At 61.4% G+C, this 13,069-nt stretch overlaps 1 protein-coding gene across 2 annotated transcripts; it reads left to right on the forward strand.

The window, feature by feature from the left end:
* Window positions 1–611: 611 nt before the first annotated feature.
* On the forward strand, window positions 612–12,126 carry ASPHD2 (aspartate beta-hydroxylase domain containing 2). Of its 2 annotated transcripts, none has more exons than XM_068911247.1 (4): window positions 612–711; window positions 4,235–5,346; window positions 8,479–8,592; window positions 10,256–12,126. In XM_068911247.1, exons 2-4 carry the CDS (start codon window positions 4,461–4,463, stop codon window positions 10,363–10,365), a joined length of 1,110 nt encoding a protein of 369 aa, XP_068767348.1. In that variant the 5' UTR covers window positions 612–711; window positions 4,235–4,460; the 3' UTR covers window positions 10,366–12,126. The 2 variants fall into 2 exon arrangements, with proteins under 2 accessions (XP_068767348.1, XP_068767349.1); XM_068911248.1 differs by lacking the exon at window positions 612–711 and adding an exon at window positions 2,769–2,889.
* Window positions 12,127–13,069: the final 943 nt, after the last annotated feature.

The raw sequence follows: 13,069 nt of genomic DNA on the forward strand, positions 1-13,069 counted from the left end.
GAGGGCCCCTCCTAACCTGAAGGGCAGCGAGCCCAGGGGGGTTCACACCTCTCTGCCCCCCCAGAGTTCCCACCTCCCTAGGACCTGCATCCCGAGGCGCCTGCCTCCATGGGGCTGCATCCCTGTGCACCCCTATCCCAGGCTCCTGCATCCCTGGCACCTCCATCTCTTGCATCCTTGGCAAAGCACCCCTGGGTGCCCGCACCTTGGGTCCTGCCCCCCATAGGTGTTCCTATCCTGGTGGCCAGTGTCTCCTGCACCCCGAGCGCCTGCATCCTCGGGGACCCACGCCCCTGCACCCCGGGAGCCGCAGCCCAGGTGCCCGCATCCCTGCCACCAGTACGCCCTGCCTCGCTGGATGCCCACATCCCCGGTGCTCCCATCCCCGGGCTAACATCCCCTGCACCCCGAGAGCTGCAGCCCCCGGGGCCGCCCCCCCCTCCCCCCGCGCGGGGGCGCAGCGCGCCGCCCCGAGGCCGCGGCGAGGGGCGGCGGCGGGGGCGGGCCGGGCCCGCAGCGGAGGGCGGGGCGGCGGCTCCTCGCCCGGGCCCGAAGGCGGCGGCTCCTCCGGCTCCGGCTCCGGCTCCGGCTCCGGCTCCGGCGGGGGCGGCGGCGGCGCGGCGGCCCCTCCTGCTCGGGCTGCTGGGAGTTGTGGTCCGCGGCGGCGGCGGCGAGCGGGCGCGGAGCGGCGGCGGCGCGGCCCGGGCGCAGGTCGGTACCGGGGCGGCGGCGGCGGGTAGGGAGGGGGCGGCCGGACCCGCGGCCCCGCGCACGGCCGCGGCGGGGGGGGCCGGCGGCGGAGCGCAGCGCAGCGGAGCTGGGCTCTGCCCCGGCCGGGGCCAGGCGGGGCTCAGCATCGGCCGGCGCCACCGCCGCCGCCGGTGACACCATCGCAGCGGGCGACACCACGTGCCAGGGGACACCGCCGCGCTGGGTGACACCGCCGCGCTGGGCAGCGCTGCTGTGGGCAGGTGACACCGCCAGGCTGGGTGACACCATCACACTGGGCAGCGCTGCTGTGGGCAGGTGACACCACCAGGCTGGGTGACACCATCACACTGGGTAGTGCTGCTGTGGCAGGTGACACCACCAGGCTGGGTGACACCATCACACTGGGTAGTGCTGCTGTGGCAGGTGACACCGCCAGGCTGGGTGACACCGCTGCGCTGGGTGTCACCACCCCCCAAGTGACGCTGCCGCGCCGGCTGGCAGCACTACGCCCAGCCCTGCTGCCCCGCCGGGTGCTGCTGGCCCGGCAGGCGACACCCCCGGCCGGGCGGGCCGCGGGAGAGGGCCGAGCAGGAGCCCCCTCGCTGCCTGGCCGCGCTCCAGCGCCGTAGTAGCAGCCTGCCTCACCCCAGCGCTGGCTTCTCCGGAGGAGGCTCCTCGCGCCGCCCCGGGAGGCGATGCCGCGAGGGCCGAGCCAAGGACGGCCCCGCCAAGCGTCCTCGGCGGCGCGGGGCGAGCGGCGCGGGGCGCCCGGCTGGGCTGAGCGAAACCTGCCTCCTGCGAGCGCGGCTCGTGCCTCTGCTGAGCCGTCAGGATTTTAACTTTCTGCTGCATCGAAGCCTTCCTGGCTTCATTATGTAACGTCGCTGCTGCCAGGCACGGCGCGCTCGGCTCCCCATCCTGCATAACTTCAGTGCGATCCGGAATTGATTTCCACTGTTTTGGGACTGACGCCGCTGTTTATTACTAGCGGACGATCCTTTTCTGGGATGTCAGGGCAGCGCGCGCCTCGCGCTCGCCCCCCGGCCGGCGGGAGGCACCGGCCTCCCCGAAGGCGGCGGTGAGCTGCCTGCGCCAGCCGAGGAGCGAGCTGCCGGGCCGGACGCCCGCGCGAGGCTCTGCCTGCAGGGTCGCCGGCGAAACCCGGGGCTCGGCACCCCAAATGCCTAACGGCGTCCTCAGGCGGCTCCGGGTGCACCCCCCGGTGCACCGCCGGGCGATGGGCTCCCCGAGAGCTTCCCCACCCAAGGTGACAGCAGCAGGAGCGGGGCTGGGCCGGTGCTGAGCGCCGGGCGCGGGGCCGGGGAGACGGCGGTGCTGCCCTCGTCCGTCGGCCCTGGGAGGGGAGCGCCGCAGCGTGCCGGAGCAGCACCCTCCCGGCCATCGTGGCGCGAGAGACCCGCTCCCGTTGGAGACGGCGCCTCGGCCGAGAGCGGAGGCCGGGGCTCCCGGGGCACGTCCTGGCGCGGCGGAGGAGCATCGCCGACGGCCCCGGGGACCGTGCCCGCCTCGGAAAACACCCGGGGCCGGGCCGGCGCGCCGCGGCTCGCTCGGGCAGCGGGGCTGGGCTGCGGGAGTCGGAGCGGGATGCCAGGCAGCCGGAAGGGAGAAAAGTTACCTTCTCACTTGCAGATGGCTACGACGTGCCGGGTGGCTTCCCGGGATGCACGCCGTGCGCTACGAGGAAGCGGGATGGAGGGAGGTCGGCTGGGCAGACGTCCCCCCCTGCCCCCCCAACCTCCTGCTTTGCTTGGTGTGAAACCGCGCGAGAGCCGGGCCGAGCGCTGCGGCCAGGGCAGGTCTCGGCCAGAGCGCGGGCAGCTGAAGCGTCGCCGTTGCAATCAATAGGTAAACACTCATTTATTAACGAGCTGCAGGATCTTGGCGGGGAGGGCATGGAAGGGTTTGGATATCTTCCCTGTCTAATAAACCCATCCTACTTCTTTTAAGTCGGCGCACATGCAGATGACAGAGCAGCTCCCTCGGCATCTGCCTCCCTCCCCCTTACCTGTATCGTCCTTTTCTTTCTCTCCTCCTAGATGGAGGCTTTTGCCCGGCGGCTCCTGCCAGCCTCCAGCTTTCCATCGCGGCCCCCAGGCAGCCCCTGCCCCGGGCTCCAGCAGGTGCAGTTTGGGCACAGTAACATTACAGATTAGCTGGGTAAGAGCTTGGGCCTGTTGCCCCGCTGAGCCGCGGATGCTCCCCGCCGCGCAGCTGCTCCCGCGGGGCTCCCCTCCGGGCCGGGTGGCGCGCTGCCGCCCGGGGCAGCTTTCTCCGCTGTTGCGCGTTTCGCCCGCGTTTCTGCCCCGTTGCCTTGCCCGCCGCTCAGGGCCGGCGAGCGTCGTTCGTGCTCGGGAGGAGGCCGAGCGCCGCCTTCGCTTCCCGGAGAGCTTCGAGCGGGAGGCTGCCCGGGCGGCAGCGCTGTCGGCGCGAGGCGCTAGAGGCAGGATTCCCTGGACGGACATCCCGAACGGTGCACGGCGAGGCGGACCCGGCTCCCCGGCGCCGCTCGGGCTGCTGCCTGCTGGGGAAGGGCTGCTCCGTGGCGCCTTCGGCCTCCCGGCCCAGGCGGAGAGGGCAGGCTCTGGTTTTTGGCGAGCTGTTCAGCGCCTGGGCCCCACGAACTGGTGCGAGCCTTCCTCCTGAGCTCGGAGCGAAGCCCAGACCTCAGCTGAGCCTGGGAAACTTCAGCCAGCGAGCCAGCCCGGCGCCCAGACCTGCCGCCGGCGCGGGCCCAGGAGCGCTGGGTCCGTCGCCGCCTGCCTCCGCGGGGAGCAGGGAGGCTGGGTGCGCGCGGCGGCGCAGACCCCCTCGCCCGCTCGCTTCGGTCCCGCTGCTGCCGCTCCGCTTGTCCCTGTTTTCTCGTCGTATCGGGCTGAAGCCTGGCGGGACTGGCTGCCGCCGGGGAAGGTGCGAGCCCGGGCGGCCGGGGTCCCCTCCCGCCGCCCTCCGGCTCTCGGGAAGGGGCAGCCGGCCATGCTCCGAGCTGGGCGGGAGCAACCCCAGACGGGTCCTGGGCTCGGGAGCCGCCTGCGAGATGCCGTCTGCTGCTGGCGGAAAGCTCCCGGTCTCTGGAAAGAGTCATTTCAGGGCATTTAGATCAAGAGGATAAAGCGATGTGCTGCGAGATAGGGCTGTTAAGAGCCTATCGCGAGCTTTGCGGCCCGGCCGGCTGCGTTATCAGCCAGACGGGAGGTGTGATAGCGGGGGAAGAGAGGGAGGCGAAGGAGCAAGAGAGGAGATAGTCGCCCCGGGGCGGGGGCTGGCTCTGCCCGCTTCCTTCCTCGGATAGTTGGTACTTGGGGATGTTGGGGTGGTTGTGGAAGACGCCGGCTCGGGGGGCTGGAGGCTCTGCTCAGCGTGGGGGCGCTGGGGAGGCCGGGGTGGAGCAGGGCTCCCTGTCCGCACCTGGAAGGGGGCCGCTCACCCCGGGCCACGCGCTGAGCCCCTGCAGAGCCCGAAGGGGAAACCTGCCTCCCTAACGCCTCTGCATTTGTTTCCCCAGAGCCTCCCTGCGGCGCCACGTGTCAGCATGAGCCACCCCGGCGCGTCCGCAGGGACCTTCCCAGCAGGGACGACCCCCGGCAGCCTGGCCACCGGCCCCCCAAGCACGTAGGCGCGGACGCTGCCGGCTTGCCTCTCCCCGATGCAGCGCTCCCCGGCAGGCAGGGGACAGCCGCCGCTCCGCTCCCCCATGGCAGACCTTTCCCTCCGCGCCCCGGCCAAGCTGCATGGTGTGGGTGCCTCTGAGCGCCACGAGGACTGATCGCCGGGCCCTCCTGCGCGCACCCAACAACCGCTGCACCAACATGTCTGGGGAGTGGCTGATGGACTGGAGCTGGTCCCTGGACGGACTCCGGGATTTTATCGCCACGGGCATCCAGTCTTTCCGGGATTGCGACACCACTGCCCTCACCGCCGTCGCCTGCCTCCTGGTCCTCTTTGTTTGGTACTGCTACCACGTGGGGCGGGAGCAGCCCCGCGCCTACGTCACTGTGAACGCGCTCATGCAGGGCGCCGACGCCAACGGCTTGCAGAACGGGTACGTGTACTGCCACTCGCCCGAGTGCGTGCGCTGCACACACAACGACGGCCTTAACCAGAAGCTCTACCACAACCTGCAGGAGTACGCCAAGCGCTACTCCTGGTCCGGCATGGGCAGGATCCACAAGGGCATCCGCGAGCAGGGCCGCTACCTGAACAGCCGGCCCTCCATCCAGAAGCCAGAAGTCTTCTTCTTACCGGACTTACCAACCATGCCCTATTTCTCCCGGGACGCTCAAAAACATGATGTGGAGCTACTGGAGCGCAACTTCCAGACTATCCTGTGCGAGTTTGAGACCCTGTACAAGGCTTTCTCAAACTGCAGCCTCCCGCAAGGATGGAAAATGAACAGCACGCCCAGCGGGGAGTGGTTTACCTTTTACCTGGTGAACCAGGGCATGTGCGTGCCCAGGAACTGCAGGAAATGCCCACGGACGTACCGTTTGCTCGGGAGCCTTCGCACCTGCATTGGCAACAATGTCTTTGGGAACGCTTGCATCTCCATGCTGAGCCCTGGCACCGTCATTGCGGAGCACTACGGACCCACCAACATCCGTATCCGCTGCCACCTAGGTAAGTGCCCGGCAGCTGAGAGCTGCAGGGTTGTTCCTTGCTGGGCACCCTTGTGGCAGGCGGTTCAGAGCTCTGCTCCGAACTCCCAAGGCGGTGGGAGCCCGGAGCATGGCCTATTGCACTTAGAGCTCCCCAACTTCAGCCATTAATTACCTCTCTGGGGCCAGCTCAGGTGTCTGCTCCTGCTTTGGCTCAAGGGAGTTTTGGGCAGATCACCCCCTGGAGCCAGCAGCCTCCCTAGGCGAGGCAGGGGCTCCAGCCACCCCTGCACGGCCAGGGTCGCTGGCTCAGCAAGCGGCACGTTGCACCCCTTCCTGGCGCAGACCTGGAGGCGAGAGCCGCCGCAGGTGTGAGACCGGGCTGGTTTTGCTGCAGGGGTCTCTGAGTGACCCCCGCTCTGCAGCTTCCCCCATCTCACCGTGCCAGGACGGGAGTCAGCCTGGGATGCTGCTGCAGCAACCGAGCTGCCTCCCAGCGCGTGCCCATCCAGCAGCTCCCCCTTACCTGGCCTTTGAGGCGCTCTGTTAGTGACACAGTTATTGCCACAGCGCACCAGACTGCCACGGGAAGCTGTGAGCAAAGAGCAGCGCTGCCTCTCAGGCGGCGAGATGCTGCTTTTGCGCGAGTAACACGGTAAAGAGAGGGGGAGCCGGATCACTCCCGGGATATCCCCTCCAGCGGACCTGGTGCTCACCCGCGGCGAGCTGAGCGCTTGCCACGGTGGGCTGGCGGGCGCCGCGCCGCTCCTTCGCCCCGCGGGAGCGCCCGGGATGGAAGTGCCCACGCGGCACAGATGGCCGGGATTCTGCAGCGCTGGAAGTAACGCTGCTCGCGCTGGGGGAGGAACTGCACGGGCCCTGCTGGCAAACACCGAACAATTGTTCAGCCAACTCCTCTTGGGTAAACACACTCAGACTGTGACTTGCCATTTAATTATTAGTGAGAATCAGGCTTTCGAACTAATCTAAGGAGCTCTCTCGTCCTGGAGAGCTGTTGGTGATCTGGGCACTACCTTTCCTAGTGCCAGGAGGGCAGCCCACCTCCAGGGACTCCTGAGCTCCCCCAGGGCCGCTGTTAGGCCAGCAGGGTCCGTGCTGAGCGATGCTGGGGAGGTTCACTCACGTGGCAAAGGGCAGAGAACCGTTCCTGGGAACACAGAGCGACTGAGGCAGGGTCCAGACAAAGACCTCCTCCCCCAGCAGCAGAGCTGAGAGGATGGTCCTCCACCAGGAACACGTGCACCCCAGGGACACTTGTGGTACGGGTCATCCCCTTGTGCCTTCCCGTTCCCCCAAGTCTCCCTCCATCTGCTCTGTGGCCGCTGGCAGTCCTGCCAAGACACAGTACTTTGGTGTGCCCTGGGCAAAGGGCTGCTCATGCACTCAGCGACATCCCCACCCTGGCGCTGGTGTCTCGGCTCTCCCACGTCCAGAACCCAGCTAACCCTCTTGGGCTAGCTCCCTCTGACAAGCCTGAACTGACTTTGCTCTGGGCGCCTGCCGTCGGCACAGCCGAATCCCTCTCTAAGCTTTACCCAAGCCCCCGCCGCCAGCCCTAGCACAACTGCCCCGGGTGCTTTGCTGAGCACATGGGCCGGGCTCGGCCAGCAGCCCTGCCCCTCCGCGGGACGGGAACGCGTCCCCGGGGAGCGCTGCTCTGGAAGGATACGCTGCTCACTGTGAGCCGCCTCCTCCCAAGGCTTGCCGGGCTGCTCAGCTCACTCCTTGCAGCTGGCGTGCCTCCAGCTGAGGCCATTGCGTAGGGAAATAGGCTTGGGTTTTGTAGACTTTGAAGCATATATTAGAAAGCCAGACCAGCCTTTAACTCTCCCAGCTCTCCTGGGCAGCTGGGAGCCCCTGCTGTGCTCGCTTGGTTTTGGCATCACTTTGAAATCCATTCCTGCTCCTGTTTCCAGCATTGTCACGTGAGCTCTGACCTCTTTCTCAGCCATAGCAGCATCCACAGGGCAGGCGGGCTCTGCGCAGCTCCAGTGGTCCTCAGCTCTGCAGTGGGTTACGTTCCTGATGCACAGGGTGGTGGGATCGGCCCTTGCCACACTGGCCTGACTTGTGCTAATGTTTTAGGAAAAGGCCCATTTTATTTCTGGGGTTGTCCTTCTTCATGGGGCCTTCACAGAGCTTCTCCTCTTGTGAGGCATCTGCAGTCCTCATGAATTTCTGGCCTTGCAGCTGCACAGTGGGGCACGGCCGTTGCAGCGTCTCAGGTGGGTGACCAAGTCACAAGGCAGGTGATGTGAATGGTGCAAGGTCAAACGGGGAGTTTGTGGCAGAGCCAGGAATTGAGCCCATTTCTCAAGTCCCAGTGCAGCATTTTCCTGCTAATCTAGCCTTGCAGTGGACAGTATAATTGCAGCAATGCTGGAGAAAGATAAGAGCGCAGGCTGTCTCTGCCTCTGGCCCTGAAGCCAGAAAAATGCATCAGGAAGCTGGCTTACTACACACGCCCCATGCTTCATGGGCTCCAGGGACTTGGCAGCCACTCCGGGTACAAACAAGCACGCCAGTGATGCTCAGCGTGTTGGGGTACAGCCAGCTACGGCACAGGGCTGCCCTGCAGCAGCTGGGAAGCAGCAGGGCAGGAGGGGAGCTGTGCAGGGGCAGGCAGGGGCTGAGGTGCATCAGCTTGGCTGGGAATGGCCCAGGCTTTGGAGCACAGCTTACAAATGCAGTGCCAGCTTTGTATTTTTTGAAGCCTGGACTTTGCCATGAACTGAGTTTGGCTCAGCATCTGCTGTTCCTGCTCTCTAGAAGAAAACAGCCCCTTTTGTCTCCGCTTTGCCCTTCGGCAGCGGCGTGGAGCTTGTGTGGAGCTTGCCTTCATGTTTCAGGACAAGGCACTGCAAGACAGGTCTCCTGACAAAAGCTTGAGCCGGGTGAGCAGGCTGAGCAGCTGCCTCCTGCACCGCACTGCCATAGGGCCAGGTTTCAGCTGCTGAACTCAGCAGCTAGGCATGGCTTGGCACAGGCTCGGGTGCCAGAGGTGCAGGAGGGCTGGGGAAGGGGCTGCTCGCTGAAGGGTTGGCCACGGGCTCCCAGCCCACAAGCCCCCGTCAGCCCTGGGAGCACAGCAGTGTCTGAACCGCCTCTCTCCTCTCCCTCTTTGTACCTGAAGGTCTGAAGACTCCCAGCAACTGCGAGCTTGTGGTGGGGGGCGAGCCTCAGTGCTGGGCTGAGGGCCGGTGCCTGCTCTTTGATGACTCCTTCCTGCACACTGCGTTTCATGAAGGTAAGTAACAAAGCGCATGGCAGCTCCTGGCTCTCAGCTGGCAGGTCATCTCACATGATGCCCGCTCCTGCGGGGCCTGGGAGGAGCAGGCAAGCAACACAAGTTGTGCACAGCCTCTTTTCCTGCCAAGATGTCTGCAGGGCCTAGAGACATTTGGATCCCTTGCAGGTTAGATTGCTGATGCCCTTGGCTCGTTCCTGTGTCCACAGTACGGGGAAGGCAGTATCCCCGTTCCTGGCACTGCAAGGACCCCACACATCACTAGTGCTCCCTGCTGCTTTAGATGAGCAGCTCTTGCCCAGTCCCCTTTGCCCAGCTGTCCTCCTGGGGTCCTCTCCTCAGCCTGCTCTATGGCTCATTTCTTAAGTCTGCATTTGATTTTAGCCTTGCCAGTCCAGCATGGGGGCCTCCTGGCCCTCTCCATGCCATGACAGGAAGCACAAAAAGGCATCCTTCTTCCTCCAGAGCTTTGCAAGGCTGCTCAGTTACTACTGCTGACAGCCACAGCATCCTCACGCCCTTGCACACAGCAGCACTACCAGCCGCAGCCTGGCACTGCTGCATCGCAGCGCACCAGCGTGTGAGAAGAGGCTCTTTTCTCCAATGGAGGGAGAAAAGCTTCACCAGCTCCCAGAATCCAGACCCAGCAAAGGCAGGCTCTGCATCACCTATCACGCCCCGAGTACTCACCGCTGCTTAGGACAGACAGTCCCTTATCCACCTCATCCGCCTGCAGTTTTGGTCCCCCCGACACCTCTCCCACCCTCTGGGTTGGATCGCAGCTGGTTTGGCTTTTTCCACTAGGCTCCCCCCAGTTTCATCAAGCTTAGACCATCTCAAACCTTTTGGTGGGTGGCTGCGACCTCAGGTAGACTGAATTTATGCTTCCCTGGGTGAACACAGCACTGCAGGTGGGAAGAAGCAAGAACGCTGGCCTGTTTTGTTGTCTCTCTCCCTTGCAGCTAGAGGCTGTACTGTTTCAGCTCTCCTGGATTAACCGGCATTAGTTGCTGATGGCATAAAAGCATCAAGCAGAGCTGTTTTACGCAGGGGAACGCGTGAAGAGAGTGGGAGAACAAAAGCTGTTGCTCCCACATAGACTCTGCTCCTGGATTTGGGAAACGCAGCTTATTTTGGAGCCGCGGGGATAGGGAAGGCTAGAATAGCACAGTGGAGTCAGTGCATTGCTCTGAGACAGAGCTGGAATGAAAGCTATCTTTAAACAGCAAGCCCAGCATCATCATGCCTGCTGCCCTGAGGTGGGAAACCTTCCTGACTTACTGCAAAAAGCAGCACTGGGGGGGCCTGTTTACTGGGGTCGCACTGCGCAGACGTGCCAGGATTTGAGCTTCCAAAGAAGTGGCCCTCATTGTCTGGCATGCATGAACAGAGCAGCTCTATGTCACACGTGACTGCCTCGAGCTGCTTCAGCTTGGTGCTGTCACTCCGCGCACGTACCTGCCCTGGGGGCGTGCAGCATCCTCACCGAATGCCTCTGCTCCCCGTTGCTCCTGGCTTCCTCAGGTGTGGTGCAGACATTGTCCCCCACGCAGGCTCAGGTTAAGCATGGGTCTCTGATGCAAGAAGGGCAGGAGAGAAACAGAAATCTCAACGAGGCGTTCATGCAAGCTCACGTCTCACCAAGCTTGTGTGTCCCATCCAGGTCCCCCGGAGGAGGGCCCTCGTGTGGTCTTCATGGTGGATCTGTGGCACCCCAACGTTGCAGCTGCTGAGCGCCAAGCCCTAGATTTTATCTTTGCTCCGGGACGATGAGCGCACTGCCTTGATGTCGTGGGATTGAGGGCAGTCAAACGGCCCGGCAGGCCTTGCTGACTGAGCTCCCGCTGCAGGTCCAGCTCCACACTTGGAAGCCTGCCTCACTGGAAAGCTTTCTCACAGCACATACAGTGTTGGGTTCTTCCCTCCTTTGGGTTCTTGTAAATGGAAACTTCCAACTTGTATTAACTCCCCATCTCTTTCTTTCCATCATTTGCTTCAGGGATTCTTTTCCAACATGACAGTGCATTATTTTCACTCTGTGGTTAGATGCAGTACTACTCTAGTACGTGTTATGTTGCTACTGTGTTTTGCAGTGTTCAGAATTAGACTAACAAAACCAAGGGTGTATGTTTGAATGTAATAATGTAAAATTTCTCGTGATCATCAAAAGAACACCACACACACACACACACACAAAAAAACAGCAAACTTGCCAAACAGCGAAGAGCTGCACTCAGCCTGCCTTTGTCTGGGTTTGCAGTCACCTTGCAGACAGCCAGACGGGGCTGCTAAGGGCTGCAGCAGGCTCGCTGCCACTCTCTGCATAAAGCACGTTCAAGGCAGGGGCTGTTCAGGCTGGGGGCAAACTGGGGCAAGAGTAGGGCAGTGCTCTGCTAGCAGAGAGCTCTTGCACACAGGGCCAGAAGCTCCTGCTTTCTCTCTCTAGCATGTGAGTAGTGCCACAGGGCTGCTGAGAAGGCCCCAGCACGTGTCAGCCCCTGGCCCTTTATGCCTTGATAAATCATTTTGTCATACTGGCTGTAGAAAACACAAAAACGCTGTTTCCCATGCTTTCCATGCAGCTGGAAGTGCTGGCAGCCAGAGCAAGGCAGCAAGCCCAGGAGGGCACATGACGTACACCCTGTCAAGGGGATGGCTGCACAACAAGCCCTGCTCTGTAGTCTGACCAAAGGCTTTATCAGTTTGCCTAAATCCCCTTGCTTTATCTGCAACCTTGGATTTTCACAACTCAAGGCTGGGAAGCTCCTGCAGAGGAAGGGAAGCTTGTTTGGAAATGCAGAGTGCAGCTTTCGTCTTTCAGTAGACAAAGGACATTAAAGGGAGGAGGTCAGACTTCCCTCTGCTTCGTGATCTCCTCCTTTTCTTACAGCAAGAGTGAGCATACAGAGAGGGGCAGCTCCAAAATACCTAACAACGAAGGGAGGGTTTTCAAAGGTAGGGGGGCGTTTAATTCTGCAGCACAAGAGATACGGCCCTCCACCTACCTCTAGGAGTCCTGCCCACCTAGCAGCCACCAAGCTTTTCTCTAAGTCTGTCCCAGCATTCAAGGTTTGTCTGGGGGGTTTTGGGTACAGAGCTACCATCTCGTTTGTAACATGCTACACTTAAAGCACAGCATGTCATGGATGCTCACCACCGTACTTGCTCCTCTGGTTGGAAAGCAGCTGCGATTGGCTAGATAACAGCAAGAGGCAGCTGCCTTGGCAAGGGTCTTGGGATCTTTCACTTCCCAGCGTTGTGCCAGGGAGGTAACCCAGCCCGGTTCCAGTAAGGTTTCTATACAGATTTTTCAGTGATCAGATTGCAAGATAAGGCAGAGATTTCAAATACATCTGAAATATTTTTTACACCTGTCTTGTTAAAGAATATCTGAAATGCATGGTTTCTACACACATTGACTACTTGGAACAGAATCTGAGGAAGCAGGCTGGCTTGGTAACTGTCTTACAGTTTGGTAACATTTCATACAGTGGATAAGCAAAGATTATCAATAAACAGTTGTGCTGAAAATGAGCTCTGCCTGCATGTGTAACTATTCCAGGATAAAGCAAAACACTGAGGATTTGCATCCATCTTACCTAAGCTGGCCCCAACCTGCTGAGGCCTCTGCACAACTTCCTAGTTCGCTAGTAAGGAGAAAAGCGTAGCAAAGAGAAAACTCTGGGGGTGGAGGAAGGAGCACACCTGGGCTGAGTTTGCAAGTGATACAGTAAGCAAGGGTATTGCTTTAAAATATCTGTCCCCATGGCGCTTCTATCCATTTCTGCCCAAGTTCATTTCTGTCCTGACCAGTTTTAGCCTCTCTGTCCAGAATCTCACCAGCAGTCCATGCTGTTGAGGCACCGGCAATATCTGCTTTGAATCTCCTTGTGTTGATCACATCCCTTTGGTCCATGCACTTCACTGCAAAGCCAATCAGCTTGCCACAAGCTGTAGATTGCAGCAACATTGCCTGCACCCAACACAGCAGAGACCATCACTGATAACGCTGACACGCTACAGTCAGCAAAAGAACAGGGCTGTAGACCTGCCTGCCACACTAATTCAGCACGTTATCCAGGCTCAGCAGAAGGGCCACCAGCTTGCAGGGGAGTCTTCCAAAAACAAACAAACAAAAAAGTTTTGGAAAATGCTTCCAAGTCCCTGCACTGACACATCAAGAGCAGCAGGCACTTTAGTTGGGGGAGCTCTAGAACGGAGGATGCTATGCTGCCAAACAACGTTTGTTGTCGAACTGCCCAAAAACCAGCGCCTGACACCACCCAAAGCACAAGGCCTGTTTGGAAATGTAAGAAATCGCTCAGCGTGAGGCCCCTGGCCCTCATTAGAAGCCTTCTCCTGGCAATCTTACATGGTCAGTCAGGACATAGCCAGTGCAGCAGCTGCTCTTCATCTTATTTTATATGAACGTGACCAATTTTTACAAATCCTTTCTACCAAGTACAGTCATTAAGTC

Source organism: Struthio camelus, chromosome 17, assembly GCF_040807025.1.
Source record: "Struthio camelus isolate bStrCam1 chromosome 17, bStrCam1.hap1, whole genome shotgun sequence".
NCBI lineage: Eukaryota > Metazoa > Chordata > Aves > Struthioniformes > Struthionidae > Struthio > Struthio camelus.

What these genes read in the sequence shown, in the direction of transcription:
- ASPHD2 (XM_068911247.1), top strand. Translation starts at nt 4,461, where the DNA reads ATGGTGTGGGTGCCTCTGAGCGCCACGAGGACTGATCGCCGGGCCCTC. An exon ending in CCGTATCCGCTGCCACCTAG is followed by an intron (nt 5,347 to 8,478) that starts GTAAGTGCCCGG and finishes TTGTACCTGAAG; the next exon opens with GTCTGAAGACTCCCAGCAAC. An exon ending in GCACACTGCGTTTCATGAAG is followed by an intron (nt 8,593 to 10,255) that starts GTAAGTAACAAA and finishes TGTCCCATCCAG; the next exon opens with GTCCCCCGGAGGAGGGCCCT.